Here is a 21,332-nt window from a genome sequence, read left to right as displayed (position 1 = left end):
CAACCTTTTTGGAGAGACGGAAGGAGGAGATGGGGGACAGTGCTCCTGAAGCAGAGGGAGAGCTGAATGCAGAACTGTGGGGACAATCTGGGCCCTGTTTATTTAAAGGCTTTACAGTTTTTCCAGTTTACGATAACAGAGAGAATGCTACAGAGTTTGAGAACTAGATCTGATTAAGTGATGGAGATAATATGAATTAGTACGGTACCAAGCACTTCCAAAGTGCCCTATGTAGAAAACTGTTCCACAGTCAGGCTACAGTGTGTTTTAAGTAACAAATATGGGGCGATTGCAACCTTGGTAGGCATATTTTGCTTTGCCACATAACTTCATGAGTAGCCTGCTACTCCTAGTACCATGAGTTTGGCCTGCTCTCAAAAGCATGCTTCAAATTCTGTTTGCTGGACGTGGAGGAGCTCCAAGATGACACTGAAGGTATCATATGCAGGGGAGAGAAAGAGAGCCTGGTGGACTGGGCCTCGTGCGAGACCCGAGGCCTGAACCATAGTCAGCAAAGTCAGGCCATAGATTGAAGCAGATGCTTCCAGTTCCCAGGAAGTTGGCACAGGCACTGGTAGCATTGCTAAAACACCGGCACTACTGAGAAGTAACAGATACCGGGTATGTGTGTAAACACCCTCCAAAAGACTAGCACCAGATAAAAGGGTTTGACAGAAGTGATGAATAGGGGATGTTTTGCCCAAGACACCTGGAGCAAGACACAAGGTGAGGTAATAAGCAGATGTCATGAAACACGTAAGTGGTACGTAAGTTGCGTTAGTCACTCTATAAATGTTGGGGTGTTTTGCCTTAACCCTTTGTCCAGCCGAGGGGGACAGTGGAAAGTCCCCCTGCTGAGCTGAGTCCATTGGGATGGGCATACATATTAGTGTATCTGTGACAATGGACAATAAAGCTGAGTGCCTTTACCACCGAGCTGCGTCTGTGGTCTTTCTGGGTAGTAATACCAAGGTCTGCTGGGCCAGCTATCTGCCCAGAGCTGGTACAGCACATGGAGAGAAGACACAGACACACCAACTGACAACTTCATACACCGGCTTCATTGCCTGCTTTGTTGCTGATGGGAAATGTATGAGGGTAGAGCATGGGTTCTCAACCCATGGCCAGTGGGCCACTTGTGGCCCAATCAGCACAAAGCTGCAGCCAGGTAACAACCTCAGGGCCATACAAGTAGTAGATATATTGTGTGGATGTGGCCCACAAGTAAATAGGTTGAGAACCACTGGGGTAGAGGGAGGATAGACCCATGATGAAGATTTGGGAAGAAGTGCATAATTTCTTAAGATACCATTAAAAGGGTATGATACAGACAGATTACACAGAGAGTTAGACATCATACATTTCCATGAAGCCAAGTGGATCACTAAGGGAGAAAATTTGATATTTTATGAATGCATGTGTTAAGCATTTTTTGCATCTCCATGTTTCAAAATCAGTTGTGCTTCCGGCTACCTGGTTTTTGGAGTGAGTTGCGACACTTCTGACAATCATATTCTCTTAAGGAAGGATGCTAGGTCAATTTGGGATTAAATATTCTTTCCCTCTTCACTTTGGAAAATGTTTATTCCCATAATTTAAAATAATTTACCATATTTTCAGGTAGGCCTGTGATATAATACAATCATGATTTTCTTGGATCCACAAGTCAGCACAGCGGAGCCGAATACTGAAAGATGTTCATGAACATGTGTTTAAACCAAACCCATGAATTCAATGGATATATAAATGATAAACAAAAAAATTGTTTTTGTTTAAATCAATACCTCCACATCAACGTTAGGAGAACTTTCTCTTGGATCATAATCGTATAGTGCCACCATCCTCCGTGTTGACACAGAATGCTGTCTGCCACTCCTTCTGTTCCTTTCTGTTCCAGTTAGAGGGAAAGGGGAGGAAAGCTATCAAAGTTATTTTGAAGAAAAAAAACAGCATGGTGCAATTTTTTCTTCTTGTTATTTTCTCAACAGTGTAGTAATCAACTCAAGACTATTTCTCTAGCAAGCTGGACAGGTGACCAAAGAGACATACGAAATCTATTAACATAGTCATGGATTCCTGATGCAAGCTGGACATCGAGTCCAAAGCAAGTCTTTAATTCTTAATAGCTGGATTGATCCTACTGTTTCTAAATCATCTCAGCAATATATATATTGAAAGCTACTATTTGTTATGCCTTTTTTTAATCTTTGTGATTAGAAGAATCATCAGGTGCTACTCCCCAGGCTTTTGGATAGTAGATGTTCAGGATTCTATCCTGTTTCACTTCAAGCAGACTGTCACTTTTACTCACTGGTCTTTTTTTCCTGCTAAAGCCAACAGGAATTTTGTGCCTGGCATTATTCTTCCCCTTCTTGGCAGGGTAGTTGGACAAGAAACAGAACTGTTCTCACTTGATCCAAGACAAGTGATTTATCAATTTTTTTTAAAGGAATCTGAACGTTTCCATAGGCTTGTGGTTACAGAAACACACTTTCAAGTATTCCATGAGTTTACAGCTTTCCTTAGCAGGCGACAGAAGGAAGGAGGTGAAACTTACAGCTTCCAGAAATTAGATGAAATGTTTATTGACTGACAAACATTTACAGGGAAGTCTGTGATGGGCTTAATTTTAAAACTGAATGAGAGCAGCATGATTCTTGCAGATGATGCCACAGCAAGAGAAACATGCTTGTTAGTTTTACTTACAACAGGCATAAAGGGCAGTTCTGATGAGCTAGAGAAGAGCATTATGAAGTGCGTTAAAGGAAAACTGGTTAGGAGCAGCCTTAGGACTCTTGGTCCAGTGAGCCTGGAGCATTCTAGGGTGGGGTAAGGTAGTAGGGGAAGACTTTCATCAGTGGGGAAGTATGCAGCATGCATGCACTCTGGCTTTCACACCTAATAGCTAGGAATGAAGCATTCAGTCAGAGGAGATTGCAGCACAGACCCAGTCAAGGGGAACGTAAGCAATCTCAGCTGCTGATGCAAGGAGGGATTTATACAGAGTGTAAGGAGAAGTCCAAAGTGAAGGGCTGGATTATTACATAGTTAGGATCCAATTCCCTTGTGGCTTGGACCAACTCATAGTGACTGCCTTGAAGAAGCCATGGGTCCCTTTGACATACTACTCTGCTAGGACAACGGAAGGCCTGTTCTCCAGTGCTAGGGACCTCTCTGCTTCTAAAAGATCAAAGGCATAAAAAGTAAATCTAGACAGCTCAAAGCAATTCAGCTAATTTACAGCTTGAATCAAGTTATTGTTTCTTAGCACAGACCTCTTTTAGACTTTCTGGATCTGCGGTGTACAGAGCGTGTGCTCTCTTTGAAACGGTCACAGTTGACTTCAGGAAAGGAGTGCATACAAATAAAAGAAGAGGAAAAGATATGAAGCTGTTCAAAGTTCTTAATTTTTAAGGATTTAATGTGGGCAAAGGATTAAGCAAAATTAGTCATAGCTGAACACAGCATGTTAATTAAGTGTTTGATTTGACATTCAGACTGAAGCATGTGTGATAACAGCATAAAACAGACTGGAGATTTAGGGCCTGATCCTGCTAGCAGTGTCGCATTGGCAGACTATGTGACAGAAGGGGGTCTGGAAATGTGAATTTGTTTGCACATTCAGGCACTTGGTTTGTATTTAATTCAAAATTAAGCCAAACTCTCCGTATTCTCTGAACTCTAGGGTTCTTTGTGCATTTACTTGAAACTGTGACTAGAAAACTTTATCCAGATTTAAGAGAAAAGCCACTTGCTTTTAAAGTGTCAAGATATTTAAAGGTGAACTGCAGTGGAGGGGAAGGGGTTACTAGCAGTTAGCCCACTCTGGAACATTCCAGACTAAGAAAAGTATGCTTACAGATACAGTGGCAGTTTAATACAAGTGCTTTCCCCCTCCTAGAAAAATCTGAGATGCAGACTTCTTCACTGCTCTGTCCCAACGAGGGACATCACCAGTAGCATGCAACAAAGAAGCCAATGGCGCTTCCAAAAATAGCTCGCAGGATCAGATCCTTAGAATGGCCACAATCTGCCAGGTCTAAAGTTAGGCTTCTAACATTGTATTTAGACACCTAAATAAATAATCTCATTTTCAAAGATGTTCAGCATCTACAACTCTCACTGACTTTGACAGGAGCTGAGTGCTCAGCACTTTTGAAAATCAGGCCACACTGAGATAAGTGTTTTTAAATATGGAGTTGGGGTAAAAGATTGCAGGAGTGCCTAAAGGTATGTCTGTACAGCAAAAAAAAGAAAAAAAAACATCCGGCAAGTCTCAGAGCCTGGGTCAAATGACTCAGGCTTGTGGGGCTCACACTATGGGGCTAAAAGTAGCAGTGTAAATGTTCCCACTCGAGCTGGATTCCAGGCTCTGAGATCCATTTCCCACACTGGCGTTTCGAAGCCCAGGCTACAGCCCAGATGGGAACACCTACACTGCTCTTTTCAGCCCCATAGCCTGAGCTCAAGTCAGTTGACCCAGGCTCTGAGACTCACTGCCACATTTTTGATTTGGGTTGGTTTTTTTTTTTTTGCGTGTAAACAAACCCAAAGAGACTAAGAGCTTGTCTACACTTAAAATGCGCAGCTGCAGCACTTGAGTGCTTCAGTGAAGACACAACTTACGCCAACAGCAGGGCTTCTCCCATCAGTGTCGGTACTCCACCTCCCCGACAGGAGATAGCTAAGTCAACACAAGAATTCTCTTGCAGACCTGGCGCTGTCTACACTGGGGGTTGGGTCACTTTAACTGCGTTGCTCTGTGGTGTGAGTTTTACACACCCCTGAGCGATGTGGTTAAACCAACCTAATTTCCTAGTGTAGACCAGGCTTTAGGATCCTAAGTTCTGTATTCAAAAGTGACTTAGTGCCAGATTTTCACATATATTTAGGTGCCTAAAAGATGCAAACAGGCACTTAGTGAGATTTACAGAAGTACCCAAGTGGGTTCGGCACCTACCTCACCTCAACTGCAAGGAAATTGAGTGCCTAATCTACTCAGGTGCTTTTGTAAAACTTACTAGATGCCTATCTGCATCTTCAGTTTCCTAAATACTTATCAAAACCAGGCATTTAGGAGCCTATATCCCAGCCAATGACTCCTAATTCACTTAGGCACTTTTGAAAATATTACCTCTAGGCACTCAGGTTTGAAACTTTTACCCATGGTTCTTTCACTCCCTTTGTTTGTTACATGTCTTAAGTCCTTTTGCTCTGGCACACAAATAGGGAAATAGTGAGCTGAGAATTCTGAGGATCTTAAAGGGCCTATAATTGTTTTATTTTGTGAAAAGTACTTTAAAAAAAAACAATGGTAAGACACTATTTTCATTTTGTAATCTTGCAAACAATTCTAGAGAGATTTTTTGTTTGTTCGATTGTTTTTGTTTTTATGTAGCCACATTTACAGTTCACTTTTAAACAAGACTGAACCAATGTTAGTGGTTTACAGTCTTTTGTTTTCTTGCTCCTTTGAAAGATTTAAAATTTGTTGATGGCGTTTCCTCAAAATATATTTGTATATAACTACAATATGTCTCTGTACAACATTTAATCACTGATTTAAGGTTACTGGTTCAAAACAGGAAAGGCTGGTTTGTGATCTCAATATCTTTTAAACTTTTTGACTATGCAATGTTAATCTGAATATTGTGAGGCATAACCCTTTGCCACCATCCCTTTAAATTTATGGTAAAGTAGGTTAAAGTAGAAGAGTAAAAAGAACAACAAACAAGTGATTCTTTTTATGCTTTCCAGCAGTAAGCATAACATTTATCAAACATGTCAGCACTGCATATGCCAAAAGCAGTGGGATCTTGTTCTGTGTCTAGAAATCTTTCAGAAAAGTAGTCTCTTAAAAAAAAATGAGTATGTGCAGTACTGAAATGCAAGTCCTCATTTGTGTTGTCAACAGTGAAAATGCTTAAATAGTCTGAAGTTTTTTAAAAACACAATCAAGATACTGACACAGAATGTATCCCATAGTGTAGCAGACTGCTGTAAAATTTAGACACATGTTTCAAATCATCAAAAAAGCTAAAGCGCAAACAGCCCAGTTAACAGCACTAAATCGCTATCTATACATATATTTTCCCCTACCTATTTTTTCTACAGGTGTATTCAGAGGAAGAAACCCTTGTTTCAGAAGCTGATCCATCATTTCTTCATCATCTGCTTGGATTTCAGAGACCATATTACATGGAATGAGGCCAAGTCTTGTGCAAGTTTCTCCTCGGTAGAATCCATCAGCATCTTTATCTCCATAAACCTAAATATTCAAGGCATAAAAAAATTGATCCATCAATGTTGTTTTAATATTTGGGATTTATTACAAAACAGTCCCTGAAGGATCGCAAGGTATCTATGAATTAGGGTTTCTTTACAGCTACTCTGATTTTTCTTTTTTAACAGAGCCCTAGGGTTTTTTTTAGGTACCTCTGAATTGTGATACCATACATTTGAGCAGAAATCAGCTGTTTTGTTACCTATGACATAAACATAACTGAGGAACACCTTTAAAAGCTCCCCCCCCCCCAAAAAAAATTCTTAATATTATTTGCATCACTATTTATGGTGGTAGAGGCTATAGTGAGCATTTGAAGAATTGGATCAAGTTTTATTATTTTAAGTAGATTAAATTTTTGGCAAAATCAAGGTTACACCAAGAAAACATTTTATGTGAAATATGATGTGTGTATCTAAGATTTATGCATATCTCACATACCAGATGCATCTGAAGAAGTGTGGTTTTTTACCCATGAAAGCTTATGCCCAAATAAATCTGTTCGTCTTTTTAGGTGCCACCAGACTTGTGTTTTTGTCACATACAAGAAAGTATTTTACTTATAATAGAACTGTATCCAAAACCCCATTCCCAGTAACAGGTGAATCCAAATTAAATCAGTTTGTCCCATCTTTGATACTAATCAAAAGCTAATGAAATGAAGCTTACAGTAAGAAACTGTAAATATTTTCATTGTGAAAATATTTGAAAATTCAGTACTGTATGATTCATTTATTATTTTTTTGCTCACGATTTGTGCCATGCTAAATTTGGGTGGTAACTGGAATTCAATTAAAAGACACAAACTGCATTTTCAAATTGCAGTTAATTAAATAAAGTCTACTTAAATGTGTGGGATACATAAGAAAAAATAAGTCTATCAACATGTTTTGCATTTAAAACTAACTGATTTAAGAAACAAAAGAAGTGTAACTGTGGTTAGTGAATTGAACTGATTGTTTCTGGAGTTCAGAATTTTAGAACCCAATAGATCTGATCATACTTCATTTTTATCCATAGCCTAGAAGAAGAAAACAAACGTTCCTGTTTTTTCAACTCCCAGTTTCTCAAGTATGAATGAAGTAGTCATTGAACTGAACTGGTTGGATACACTGAAATGAAGACGATATTCTCTTTGCACCTGCAGAAGAAAGTACTGCTGTCAAAATCTGGTTTAGCATGTCAACAAATGCTGATTCCAGGTGCTTAGCCAGTGACTTCTGTCAGTTCAGTGGTTTGACTTCCTTTAAAGTTTTGGCCGCAAACATGGACTGCTTGAATATTTTTTATTTAAGTTATTTTAGTATATTGTAGTAACTTTAGTCCTTAATATGGATTGTCATAATTTCACATTTAATTTTAAACAGGTTAATTTTTTTAAAAAGAAAATATTTAACTTAAATAAAAAATGACTGAAATAAAAAAAATTATTTAATTTCAAAATATCATCAATTTTTATCCACTCTACCAGGAAAATACCGGTCCAGCGTGTTTGGGACCCAAACATAGCAGCCTGGTGAGTGTCCAGAAAAGGGAGGCTGCATGGGGCTGGCATCATAACTGCCAATCCTGCAAGGTTTGCCTAGAATTTGAGAGGCAGTGAAAGAATTTGGGACACTCATTGTACTGCATGAGAAGGGGCTTTGTTATGGCCCTGATTCAGGAAAGGAAAATAGCACCTAAGCCGTCCCATTCATAGACATTAAAACACATGCTTAGGTGGCATCTTGACTAAGGATTTAAGCACATGCTTTCCTGAAGAGGGGTTTATAAGCTGTTTCATAAGCTCCCTCCGGAAGGTACTTATTAATCAAGCCTTATATTTTATTGTAAACAGTTATTCTCCTAAGCACTTAGTAAAATATACATTTTGTTTTCAAGAGTGTAATTCATGTGTTTTGTATCTGCTAAACAAACACATAGGGCCTGATCCACCCATTGTTACAGTCTTTACAGTAGGATGTCAATTAGCTTCCGTTAGGAAGTGAGTCAACGGCCTTCTCATCTGGGAGTGGATGTTTTGGGTGCGCAAGAAATGCAACATAAAGCCTTAAGAGTGCCTCAGACCACTGGCAATGCAGGGCTCATACAGACTAGTGATGTCGTGAAGATATCTATCTAACACATATGCAAACGGAGAAATCTGTCAGATCCCTCAGCAGGAGGGCCAGATGCAGTCTACCCACAGCAGTGGGGACATTACAGCACTTGCACAAAGACAACTGGGGACATTGGGAAACATAGGGCAAGCATGAGCAGAAGCCACATTTTTTCAGCGGCTGGGACATGGGCTACTTAAAGGGCTGACCTGGCTTCACTGTTTAACTCCAGGAGAGGAGAGAAACACCTATCATCAGGCGGGTGGAGCCGGTCAGCCGCATAGGTGCCTATGCCTCGACCCTTTCCGGGACATTTTGTGTTTGGCTAGTGTAGGTGGCTCCCTGCTCAGCTTACTGGTTTCTGAGAATCCCTTTCTTAGGTGCCTAACTCTCCCAAGCTCTGTATGGGGAGCCTAGCTCAGGACTGATTATGCCAAGTGGTAGGCCACCTAGGGGGTAGGTACTGCAATGGTGAGCAGAGCACTGCCTAAGCATCTTTGATGACATGGGCCTAAGTAACTTCAGAGCCTGCCATGAAAAATTTATGGGATGTAGGTGCCTAAATCACTTAGATGCTTTTGAAAATTTTACCCCCACTATTTCATTTTTTTAAAGCCATCAGTACTAGACATGAGACAGTTCTCAACCCCGTGATACGTAAATGTGTGTGGCTCTAAAGAAAAGGTCTTGGCACTGATCCTAGAAACTCTTGTGTGAATGGACCCATGAAGGCCAGTTTGCATGATCAGGTCTTTGGTTTGCTTTGCTTTTAGATTCCCACCTTAATGATCTGTCCTTCTTTAAATGGTAGCTCTTCTTCTGCAGCATCAGGATTGGGGGACATTGTCAGTGGATCATAGTCAAAGAGGGCAACAAATATTCGAGGAGAAATATCCTCTGTGCCAGGATCTGTTTCTGATTCTTCATAAATATCTGCAGAAAGATGGTCCCGACTACAGTATCCATCTGTGAAAGTAAGATCAGAAGGGAGCAAAAATTCAGCAATGCAAGTCAGAATAATTTTTCAGCTTGTTCAATTTAGGTCTGAAATTTGTTCCTATATCTCTGTTTGAAATGGGACTAAATTACTGTGCAGTCGGGAACTTATAATGTGCTCCAGCAGGGTCTACACAGGCCAGTTAGGGCGTAGCCCGCTAGTGCACATTAGAATTTGCATCCCTCTAACATGCACTGTGTAGACAAGCCCTGTGTTTGCAGTGCTCAGAGGAATGGCACTAGGACATGACTAGCCATAACGGTGTTTAAACAAAGTTACTGCTAGCATGGTCCCACCCCTCATGTGAATGGGACTAAGGTTAAACCAATACTACAAAAACAACAAAATACGTTTTTGATCCAGCTGTGTTCCCATACAGTTGTTTTTTGCCTACAGTTGTGTTGTAATCCATCTAGACCTTTGCATTTAAGCCAAATACATATTGACCATATATATATATTTATATATATATATATTTATATATATATATATATATATATATATATATATATATATATATATATATATGACATTGATCCTGCATTGAACTTTGTGCAGGGGAAAGAGCCCAGTGCAGGATTGGGAATTATACCTTTGTCCAATGCATAGTAAAAGCCAGGTCCCTTCAAAGTACGTCAAGTTGGGCACCCAAAACACAAACCACCTAAATCACTGCTGAAAATCTTGGCCCATCACATGTTTAACTTTAAGTATATACTTACGTCCCATTGACTTCAACAGAGAGTCAACCTCTTGCCTCAATGTTTTACTGAATCAAGGCCTTTAGCTACATCACGTAATCTTCCAGAACTTCCACTATTATCAATTTTTTTTCTGAAGGCCTACTTTATATGTTAAATATATATATATTTAGGCCCATATTTCTGCTTTAATAATATCTGCATAATACAGATTGTATATTTATTGAAATAATTTAAATGTTTTATTTAGGATTTAGTATAGAACTTTTTTTAAGATGACCCTCCCCACTTTACCTACTTCTAATGCCAGAGCACTGTTAAACAATTTTTTGGAATTAAAAAAAGGTCAGTTTAGAGGGGCACAGCTTCAAGGGGATGGCTACTGAAACTTGTGTCCAGAACACTAGAAAGAAGGTGGATAAGGAAATGCAGAACAGCCAAAGGATGGGAAACACAGTCCAACCAGGAAGCTTCACACAGGCACAAAGCACAGAAGGGAAGTGGAACAAGGACAGGACATGGACAAATGGCAACGGAGATTTCCCCCCAGTTGAATGATGTTTTATTTCCACTGTCACATGGACTGGAAATGCAAAACAGGGTTTTTCTTCAGAGTATTGCACATTTTGTTTTTTAAGTGAGACAGGTCAAATTATGCCCTCCTGGACTGGCAGCCAACTCCAGCTGAAGTCAGTTGGAGTTAGTTACAAGCATGAGTTGTGCACAGACTTTATCAAAACAGTTCTGAACCAGAATGGTGAAGATTCAGGATGGTCACATGTCTGTTTCAGGCAATCAGACATCTTGTGAGTGGCTTAGTTATTTATATTCTGCTCAGAGGCTATATATATGCTGCTTGACTGGCTGCTGTAGGCCAGATTTTCAGCTGATGTAAATTGGCATAGCTCCATTGCAGTCCTTGAACTATGTTGATTTATGCCAACTGATGATCTGGTTCAAAATATTCAGAGCTTTTTGCTCTCAGACCCAAAAACCAGACACCTACCTGTAACTTGTTCTTTGAGATATGATGCTCATGTGTATTCCATGTGGGTGTGTGCGCATCCTGGGCACCGTAGCTGTAGAACTTTGCCTAGCAGTATCCATAGGGGCGGTGCTCACACCCTGGAGCCTAGCCCTTCCCCTGCCCCAATGTCCTCAGTTCCTTTGCACTGAACATCAGAAGTACAGACTCCGATGCCGAGGGGACAGAGGATGGATTGTGGAATATACGTCTGCATCACATCTTGAAGAACAGCAGTTATGGGTAGGTAACCATTTTTAGTTCTTTGAGTAGGTGCAGTTGTGTATTCCATGCAAGCAATATTTGCAGGAGGTGGGGCACAGAGTCTATTTAAAGGAGGACGGCAGGACTGCCTTCCCGAAGTTTGCATCTGATCTGGACGTAGCTGTGATGGCACAGTGATTGGCAAAAGTATGCACAGAGAACCAGTTGGCCGCCCTGCGGTTGTCCAATATAGAAATGTCATTTAGAAATGCCATTGACGTTGGCTGAGCTCTAAACTAACATTTAAACTAAACCTAATGTACTACTACTGCTATATACAAGAAAAGGTCTCAGAAAACAAAGCAAAAGCGTCTGGTGAAGACACCACACAGCATTCTGACTCCAGCCATGGGCGGAGAGAAGGAACTGAGGGGGTTGGGCCAGCACCGCTCTTATGCAGCCAGAAGAGGGGCTAAGGCTGCATCTACTCAAAGAAGAACACTTTTTTAGTATTGATTTGTTTAAATGTTTACTTTGGCTTCTTTTTTGCTTCATTTGAAAGATGAACACAAAACTTAATGCTTCTCCCAGCTTCAGACCTGGCCTAAGCTACTTTTAGGTGGGAACAGTGTAAAGATATGAAAGGCTGAGAATTTTGTATAATTATGCAATGGCTTCTTATGGGGATGAAGCAGCAAACACAATCAATAATGGGTGGGAGACAATTACTACCTTACGTACGTCAATTAGCACTTGCAGTGATACAAGTGAGTACACATACTTTTTAAAATAAATTTTATTTTTACTTTCACTGAAGGTCTGATCCAAATCCCAGTGAAGTCAATGGCAAGGCACCCATTGACTTCCAGGGGCTTCAGATCAGCCCTAAGCCAAACAATAAACTAAGAGTGATGCTTGAGTAGTGCTGCTTCTCACTGTGGAACGTTTGGTGATGATGAACCTCCCCATTTTAGCTCTGTCTAGTGCTAGATTTATGAATCAAGTTGAAAGGTGATCTTTTTGATCAATGAGTGTTCAAAGGTGCATACATTAGATGTTAATTGATGTTAAACAGCCATGGAGGATAAAGGAGTAGCTTCACAGAGGTTCATGCAATGCAGTGTGCTTTGACTTGTTTCAGTATGGAAAGCTGGTTGCATGACAGTTATCAGTGGATGACTAAGGGCTCTTCCTCCCTTACAGCTGAGCTGAGCTGAACAAACTTACCTGGAAGAAGGGCAAACAGGACTTAAGAGTTAGCTCCCCTTGCATTCTGCATTGCATGCAATGTTGTCATACAGAAATGGCACTCATTAAACACCCAGCTCTAAATGCGTCTGTGTCAGAAAGGAGGAAGAAGGGTCGGCATACCGTATCTATAGTCAGAGGCCATGGTACGCTGCTGAGACCATTCCTTGTGTCCATCAATGCTGCGATAATAAGCTTCTTCTTTTACAGGTGAAATATTTCCCTCACTACCTGACCGAGACCGACCGCCTTCACTGTTACTGTCCATTGTAATTTCTATGGAGAAAAAGGGAACGATCTATTAAACATACTTTATAGTCTTCTCAGTGGAGGCTCCTGTAGGGCAAGCTTTGCCTACCTTCTTTTCTGACTCAGTTATAGCAGGATGGTTAACCACCTGCAGAACTGTGTGTGGCAGTTTTACTGACTGATTCTCCAGTGATTCTTCTACAGCAGAGGCACACAGAAAGGGGAGTTTGCTTTTTAAAGGGTCTTGCCTTCATGCTTTTTAAAACTTGCCTGGATTTCTGGAGGGTAAATGCAGACTCTGAGTTCTGTGGGGCAGGAAACTATATTTTTGTTCTGTGTTTGACCAGCGCCTAGTACAATGGGATCCTGGTCCATGACAGAGGCTCCTAGGCGCTATGATAATACAAATAATAAATAACAACAATCAGTGTTGTAATCCAAAGTCCCACTTTGGCAAGGTCAAGGTAAAAATGTAAAATACATTTCATCTTTGGAAGTAGATTATCTAAAACCAGAATTAAGTTGAAAATTTTCTGTTTCCAAGGAGATGTTAATGGAAATATCTTCGTAATCTAACAGGGAAATAATATAAAATAAGTTTAAAATTGGAGGCCTTTTGGATAAAGATGTGTCCCAGGAAATATTTATCCTAGAAGTATCACAATTTTGGAGATCCCTCCTGCTAACTATTCCTTCTGGAGTTGATTTATCACTTTTATGGATTTCCTTTCATTTTATATCATGCAGGCAAATTAATAGCTGGAAACTCCAGCTATCACCATAAGATTTTAACTGCGTTGTTGATTGACTTGAAGCTAATTTTCAAGGAGAGAACAACGTATGAACAGCCAAACCCTTATAAAAACAATCTTACTGACCTAAGAATAATAGTAACATTTTAGTGATGCTGAGCAAATATATAGTGCTCAATACATTTCTATAAGAGAATAAACTGTGACACTGTAATTAAACCCATACTGATAGATGTAGGCAGCCCTACATTCTTTGGGCCTTAATGGAATAAAACCTCTACTAACTGCAGTTAACGGGAGTTTTGCTCCAATAAAAACTTAAAAAAAAAAATTGGGCCAAATTCTAAAGAACCCTCTTTTTGTAATGACAGAGCCATAATATCTGTTTTATTCAGTCCTCACTCAGGCAAAACTTCCTTGGAAGTCAATAGGAGCTTTGCCTGAGTGAGGACAGTGTGATCAAGTTGGTACAATGATCTGCTACAGGGTTTGATTGGATACATTGGTTTTATTCAGTCTATCTGCTCTGCAGATCTATTCCCCGTCCTCTTGTCTTCTGTAGCAAGCCTTCAGAGGATGACTATTTTGTGATTTTTACCCAATCCTTGTCTTGACTGACGTACATTGTTGATGTGGGTAATTATTACATCATGGGTACTTATTTATCACCAATTACATTTTTAATAGCTAACGAATTGGTTATGTTGATTTTATTAAATACCCTGATGAGTTAAGAGAGCCATGTGTACTGCATGCCTGGTAACGCAGCTTCATATTAGTTCTGTTCCTGTGAACACTATTAGAAACCTGTTCTCTTTGTTTAAACATGGCAATATCATCAAAGAAGTCAGCAGTTAGGAATCCTGAACCATAACCATATCACATTAAGAATGATACTGGATAGGATCTTTCATCAATTTCACAGAAGACCAGAGGGTAATTCTTTCATTAGATACTGAAAATACTGCCACTGTGGGTTATGTCTTATCAGTGTTAGACAATATTGTAATTCAATCCTTATGCGACTTCCCCAGAAAAGCATTCACAGAGCATACTTACTGCAAAATACACTAATGCATTCTTGAACTCACACTAAAGAAGAAGATTAGAGCCTTATATTTTATTCTCTGTTTAATTATCAATTTGAATGTGGACTGATTATAAAAAAATGAATTCCTTCTTATCTACTTCCTAAAATGCTGCTCTTTAGCTACTGAACAGTGAAGTCATTATTTAATAGTTCCTTGGGTTCCAATCTTGGTTAGAGAAAGCGAGGCCTCCTGTATGTAATCAGGCCCCCGCCCAATCCACATCTTTCCATTAAAATCAGAGTTAAAGGAAAATCCAAAGGATTAATTTAACCAAAATTATTTCAAATCCCACGCCCCAACTATTTGTTGTTAAATTATTTTAACAGGTGATAAAAATAAAATCTTAAATGCACAATATATTTTAAGTATTCCAGGCCTAATTGCCCTCTCCCCCCCAAAAAATATTTACTCTTGGGGGGGGGAAGCTACAAAAAACAAAAGGGAGACACTGATCTAGCAAACATCAGCCTAAACTGAGAATGTTTATCAGCTGATAATTATCTGGCTCAAATAAGTGTCACAGGTTGATATTTGCATATGCACTTTCTGGACCTGATTCTCCCTTTACACCTTTCTTTTTTCTTTTAATACCAGTAATTCCATTGAGTGAAGTTACTCCTGATTTGTAAAAAGAAAAGGAGTACTTGTGGCACCTTAGAGACTAACCAATTTGTAGCAGTGTAAGTAGGAGGAGAATCATACTCTCTACATATTCTTATTAAAGGCACTTGGAATGCTTTTATGAATTACAGTTGTATTTTTTTAAAATCCACAGTTATCATAAATTATTATTGTGTCCTTAATATCCATTAGTTTTCCCCTTCAGAGCAAAATCTTGCTAACTTTACAAATCTGTAGAGGGTGCTGTACACCACAGAAAGGTTTCTGTTTAAATTTCCTATATGGTTATTCTGCTGTGTATCCATTGGAGGAACTGGGAGAAACCATTTCATGTTTAACAATTAAAAAACCCGTGTTGCTTATATTAAGTATCACTATGAGGTTGCTTTCTGTGTGGAAAGTTTCTCATTCACAGATAAAGCTTCAGGACAGAACTGCTTAATGTTGCCTTGAGTTCTCTGGATTTCTGTGTATACTGTTAATAAGGAATCTTCTAATGTAAGCACAGGCACCGGAGGAATTACATCCCATGAAGATTTTATTTCTGTACATAGTCTACAGTTTTCCATTTACACGCCTGTGTTTCTTGCGTTTCTGTGTGGTTGTTCCTAGTTGTTTGTGTGGTGTGCAAGTTTTGGTGAAAGTGTTTTTGTGCTTGGTGTCTTGATTCCATTATCTTGTCTGCAGTACTTTTTGGAATTTCTTGTACATGGCAAAATATATATTTTAGGTCATGATTTAACCAGAACAGAGATGGCTTGATTAGAAAAAGCAAATCTAATGGACATACTTCAGTATTACTTGCTCATTTAATTTAATAACCTCAATTTTCCTTGCTGAATTCCAAAAAGTAGTTAAGAGAATGGAAGGTGAAGGCAAATTGATGGTAGATGAATGGAATGATGGATGGATGGATAGATGAGTGGGTGATTGCATTTATTTTAGGTATCATATTCATAGCATGTCCACACCTTAATTTATTTTAAAGAATGAACTGTCTACTGTAGGTTTTAAATTGTAGCTATCATCAACCAAAGCACACATCTTGATTGAAAGCTCACTGGAGTCAATGGAGAAACTCCCACTGACGTCAGCGGGTTTTGGTTCAGACCCTTAAAAAAATCTTCAATACACTCATATTTAACCTAAGACAAAATTGGTTTTAATCTTCGTTCATCTTATATAAAGGATTTAGAGTTATTGTGGTTGAAGGGTTTTGGGCTTTGTTTGTTTGTTTTACCAATCCCCCAGCTCTGCGGCTGTAAAGAATAGAAATGCACCAATCAGGCCAACTAACCAATGGAAGGGACCAACATTGGTCGAGACCTTTGTGGGACTGCACTGGCATGAGACAACCTTCGACCCGTGTGCTCCACTCTGTCAGGTCGTCCAGTGGATGATGGATTCCCTAAAAGCTAAAAAACAAAAACAACAGGTTTGCAAGTTACACAGCTGGGTGCATAAAAAGGGCATGTTAATCATGTCAGTCACTTTCAGAAGCATAAGCTCTAAAGGCAACTAAACGTAGTTTTTAAATGAAAGGTTAGCTGAAAAGTTCTAGTGATGCCTCCTAAACCTGCAAAAGAAAAATGGTTCCCTGAAAAATGGTGCACCCTTTGTAAACAGCAGTCACACATTAGAACAAAGAAATAATAATAATAATTTTGGAAACATTCTTTTGCCTTTGTCATTGCTACTAACTTGGCTCAGAGCACTTTTAACTCTCCCTGAAGAGGACTAAGACCACTCACATTAGAGCTGTGAAGACAGTATATGATGGGGTCAGGTCAGTGCATTAGTTTTTTTACCTAGATTGTTTTGCACGCTTTGCAGCACATTAACCAGTATATGTCCTTCTCCTCTTGGGGTCTTTGAGAACACTGCTCCTCTCAGAATGCCTTTTGTGGTTACAGGCTTTTTAAAAGTCACTAACCCTTGCAGAAGAGATTCATACAAATTTCACCTCACACCACAGCTGGTTCTCTTTCTGTTCACTAATTTGCAATAAATTTTTATTTTAATGCTTTCCAGGGTGTCCCTTTCAACAACTGAGATTAAATGCAGCCTTGGCACCAATTTTAATAGGAGAATTTTTAAATGATCAATTCGGAATAAACTGCTGGGCTAGGCATACAGCAGCAGCTGAATCTACTCTTACATAAGACATTAGATTGGAGACAGCCAGTCTTTGGACAGTTGCAGACTGAGAGGCTAAAAAGCTTGTTTAGTGCTCTTTGGGAACAGAGAGGCCTAAAGATGCAAGTTCATGAAGGCTCTCTTGTGGACTAATATACAGAAATGCAAACAGGCAGGATCACAAAGGCACCCTTGTGGATTAAGATGTGGAATGGCATTGGCCTGTTCCTCTGGAAGAAGCTGTTTGCCTGCAATCTCATTTGGAGATGCAGTCTGCAACTTCAAAGGCAAGAAGAGATGGTCTAAAAAAGAGGGCAAAGAAGTGACAGTGCAGGAAGAAGGTGGAGAATGGAAACATGGTGAATCTTGTGACTCCAAGAAGCTTGCTTGGTCACTGTCACTGGGGGGAGAAGATATTTTTTTGGTACTTGCCCAAAGAGAAGGACTGAAGATGAAGAGCAATTCCTGAAAATCTGGGAGTGAGGAGAGCAAAAACAACACGACAAAATGGAATCTTTAAGACAGACCATCAAAATAAAAATTCGTGAAATGCTTTCTTTTTTTCCAGTTAAAAATAAAACCTATTTTTACTTTTTAAAGCACTATTCTGATAGTCACTTTAAAGATAAAAACAAACTTTTGGAAAATTATAGTTCAGCTAACCCTTAATTAAAATTTAGATTCAGTTGTCCTTTAACAAAAGCAGCCATTATTGTAATTTGTTCTGTGGGAAAATCATTGTTGCAAAGCAAATTAAACTGATTTCAGCATGCTACAAAAGAAGCTTGTGAAGCAAAATGCAGATTAATAAATAAAAAATCATGGGGGGAGGAAAGAAATAAAACAACCCCCAGTAGATAGGTCCCAAAGATGGATTTTAAGAAAAAAAAATCAAAAGAAGAGGGAGGCGGAAAAGAAAAGAAAAGAAAGAAAAGAGATGGATTTGACAGGCAGATGTTAGAAGGAAGTTTTATTTCACACACCAGAGAGTCTTCTGCATCTCTGTGGGATGGCTCTGCATGTGGAACAGCTGCCCTAGAGTTATTCACTTGTAAGTTGATCTTCCAGACTCGTTGAACATCTTTGCTAGTCAAATTATCTGTTCTATTGCATTTTTGAGTCTCAGACTTTTCATAACTGGGCTTGGCCTCCTCACTTCTGGGCTCTATAAAGGAAGGACCCAAGCCGTCAAAGTCTTCTTCAATGCTGCTTTGCCTGGTTAAAGTTTTCCTGCGAGCAAACAATGGCCTTGTGCTTTTTCTGCATGAACAGTTATCTGTCTCTGCACAACAGCTAGGCGCAACATTGGCAGAAATCAAATCATAAGCATTTCTGAAAGTAAAACGAGATTCTTCTTCCTCACTTCCACAGTCTAGTCCGCTGTCAGGGCTTCTCGTTAAGGATCTACTGTAGTTATATCCTTTGTCTTCTGAAGCAAAATCCTCCGTGCCCGAAATTCTGTGCTTGGCTGGGTACCAAAAGTTGTGCTGTTTGTCTTGATTGTAGGGTCTAGGTGGTCTAGTGCATCTAGCGACCACAGGTTTCATTTTATAGGGCGTACCAAAACCCTGTTTGTGCAATAGTTCAGAATATTCAACCTCCTCTTCAGCTACTTCTGGGATACTGAAAAGCTTTTTACTGTGGTGTATCTGCTGTGAAAACTCAGGCTGTTCCAAAAAAGCAGCTCCAGTGGCCCTATTCTTAGAGCATTCCTTAACAGTATGTGATGTTAAAACCCAGGTGGGGAACAAACAGTGCGTGATAAAAATAAAATGGGAGGGAAAAGGGGGAGGAGGAAAGAAAAATAAAGACAGAATTAGTTTTAGAGCAATGGCAAACATAAGGCATGCAGTTTATTCAGAGAGGGGGGATGTCATGCTCTGAACAGGAATCTGGAAATAAAGACATGATTAAATTGGCTTGGTGTCAGCTAGAACACAGGAGGTCAGTACAAACACAGCTGATATTGTGATGCTTTAACAAGAATAAACCCATGCATTCAACACAAAGCAATAAAAGCGGCATACAAGTTCAGCTGTGGTGAGAGTGGAGGTGAAGTTAGAATATGGCGCGAGTGCTTAGAGTTCTTTGTGCTCTGTGCCAAGCTGGAATTGTTCTAGTCCGTGGAGTGTATCTCGGAAAGCGTTCTACAGCAGAGTTTTCTTTCTTGCTTTGCATCAGTTAAAGTATCCTAGGTGATTAACAAGAAACTCCACAATGCCATCCTGCCCAAAGACAGCAAACTCAGGGCAGGTATGAAGTCATAAAGGGTGCTCTGCAAATGTCAAAATAGGAGTTTTTGTGCCCTCCACAACCTCATAAAAATTACACGCTTTTTAAGCTTGGCTTTCACAAAAAAGACCCTGAGAATTGGGGGCTACCTGCAGCCATTGGTCCACGCTGGATCTGTCATCCTAAATCGGCTTAATAAAATTCTTACTTGACAAGCAACCTGTTACTTGACCCAAATATAAGTCTCAGTACATACCAGATGTAAGTAAGAACTACAATGGACTGGACAAAATCTGAACAGCTTCGATAAATGAAATAAAAGACACATTTTATTTTTAGGCTTACAAAAATTGAGGAATAGTGTAATTGAAGGATCCTATGCAAATGTGTCTCCCTGGGACTCTAAGCAGATGCTGGGCTATCCAAATTAATGAGAAAAGAGGTGTTGGCTTTGAATAAAAATTACACCCTTTTTAAGCTTGGCTTCCACAAAAAAGACCCTGAGAATTGGGGGCTACCTGCAGCCATTGGTCCACGCTGGATCTGTCATCCTAAATCGGCTTAATAAAATTCTTACTTGACAAGCAACCTGTTACTTGACCCAAATATAAGTCTCAGTACATACCAGATGTAAGTAAGAACTACAATGGACTGGACAAAATCTGAACAGCTTCGATAAATGAAATAAAAGACACATTTTATTTTTAGGCTTACAAAAATTGAGGAATAGTGTAATTGAAGGATCCTATGCAAATGTGTCTCCCTGGGACTCTGAAGCAGATGCTGGGCTATCCAAATTAATGAGAAAAGAGGTGTTGGCTTTGATCTATGGAGTCCTTAGCTATTTGGGTCATGGACACCACACCTCTCTGTGCTTTACCCCAATGACAGCAATCAGCTTGGGACTTCTGAGCAGACAGTGCCTGGATTTATGCACGTGGGTAGTGAGGGCAGGATCTTCTTAGTGACTTTGGAATTCTCCTTCCCCTTTGGTCCAACAGAGCCTTAGTTTGCTGCCATTCCAGGGACATTACAAAGCCCATTGCTCAGGCTGTCTCTGAGCAGACAGATTGAGCTGGCTTTTGCTTTATTTTTCTTCAAAGGCTAGGGAGTTTTTAAAAGAGTTAATTTTTGACACTACAGTAGAACCGTAGAGCTACAAATATCAGAATTATAAACCGATCGGTCAACCATACAGCTCACTTGGAACTGGAAGTACACAATAAGGCAGCAGCAGAGACAAAAAAACCAGCAGTACAGTACAGTGCTGTGTTAAACGTAAACTACTAAAAAAATAAATGGAAAGCAGCATTTTTCTTCTGCATAGTGAAGTTTCAAAGCTGTATGAAGTCAACGTTCACTTATAAACTTTTGAATGAACAACCATAACGTTTTGTTCAGAGTTATGAACATTTCAGAGTTATGAACAATCTCCATTCCCGAGATGTTCCTAACTCTGAGGTTCTACTGTATTTCTGTGAATTATTTTTGAATACACTTTTTAATTGTCTATCGTATTCCCAGAGCTTTTTTGAAAAGGTGTCATAAATATGGAAAAAATATAAATAAATGTGCATTAGGAATAGTTTTGAATAGACTCCAAACATCCTCAAGTTTCATGGATGCTCCAACCTGATATTCAAGTTTGGATCTCTTTCTAGATTACACATCAGCCTTCATCTGAAGAGCAACTGA

General features: G+C 39.6%; 1 protein-coding gene and 1 non-coding gene across 9 annotated transcripts in view; one reads left to right on the top strand and one right to left on the bottom strand.

Annotated features, from left to right (window-relative positions):
• The window catches only part of RIMBP2 (RIMS binding protein 2), a 280,460-nt gene that overhangs the window by 5,880 nt on the left and 253,248 nt on the right, over positions 1 to 21,332 (bottom strand). For 3 of the 8 annotated variants that reach the window (XM_073312915.1, XM_073312916.1, XM_073312917.1), the window contains 7 exons: positions 18,389 to 19,117; positions 16,567 to 16,684; positions 12,680 to 12,832; positions 9,164 to 9,348; positions 6,100 to 6,268; positions 3,276 to 3,341; positions 1,785 to 1,888 (listed from right to left, as the gene is read on the bottom strand). In XM_073312915.1, the coding sequence (XP_073169016.1) occupies positions 1,785 to 1,888; positions 3,276 to 3,341; positions 6,100 to 6,268; positions 9,164 to 9,348; positions 12,680 to 12,832; positions 16,567 to 16,684; positions 18,389 to 19,117 (1,524 nt within the window). Of the gene's footprint in view, positions 1 to 1,784; positions 1,920 to 3,275; positions 3,342 to 6,099; positions 6,269 to 9,163; positions 9,349 to 12,679; positions 12,833 to 16,561; positions 16,685 to 18,388; positions 19,118 to 21,332 lie in introns of those variants that run through there. The other 5 variants (XM_073312919.1, XM_073312918.1, XM_073312921.1 and 2 more) reach the window with 5 other exon arrangements.
• Positions 20,431 to 20,516, top strand: LOC140899025 (small nucleolar RNA SNORD86). Its single transcript, XR_012155192.1, has one exon. It is a non-coding gene; the product is annotated as a small nucleolar RNA SNORD86 (small nucleolar RNA).

Source organism: Lepidochelys kempii, chromosome 15, assembly GCF_965140265.1.
Source record: "Lepidochelys kempii isolate rLepKem1 chromosome 15, rLepKem1.hap2, whole genome shotgun sequence".
Taxonomy (NCBI): domain Eukaryota; kingdom Metazoa; phylum Chordata; order Testudines; family Cheloniidae; genus Lepidochelys; species Lepidochelys kempii.
Note: the sequence above shows the minus strand (reverse complement) of the source record. Positions and strands in the feature narration are given on the sequence as shown.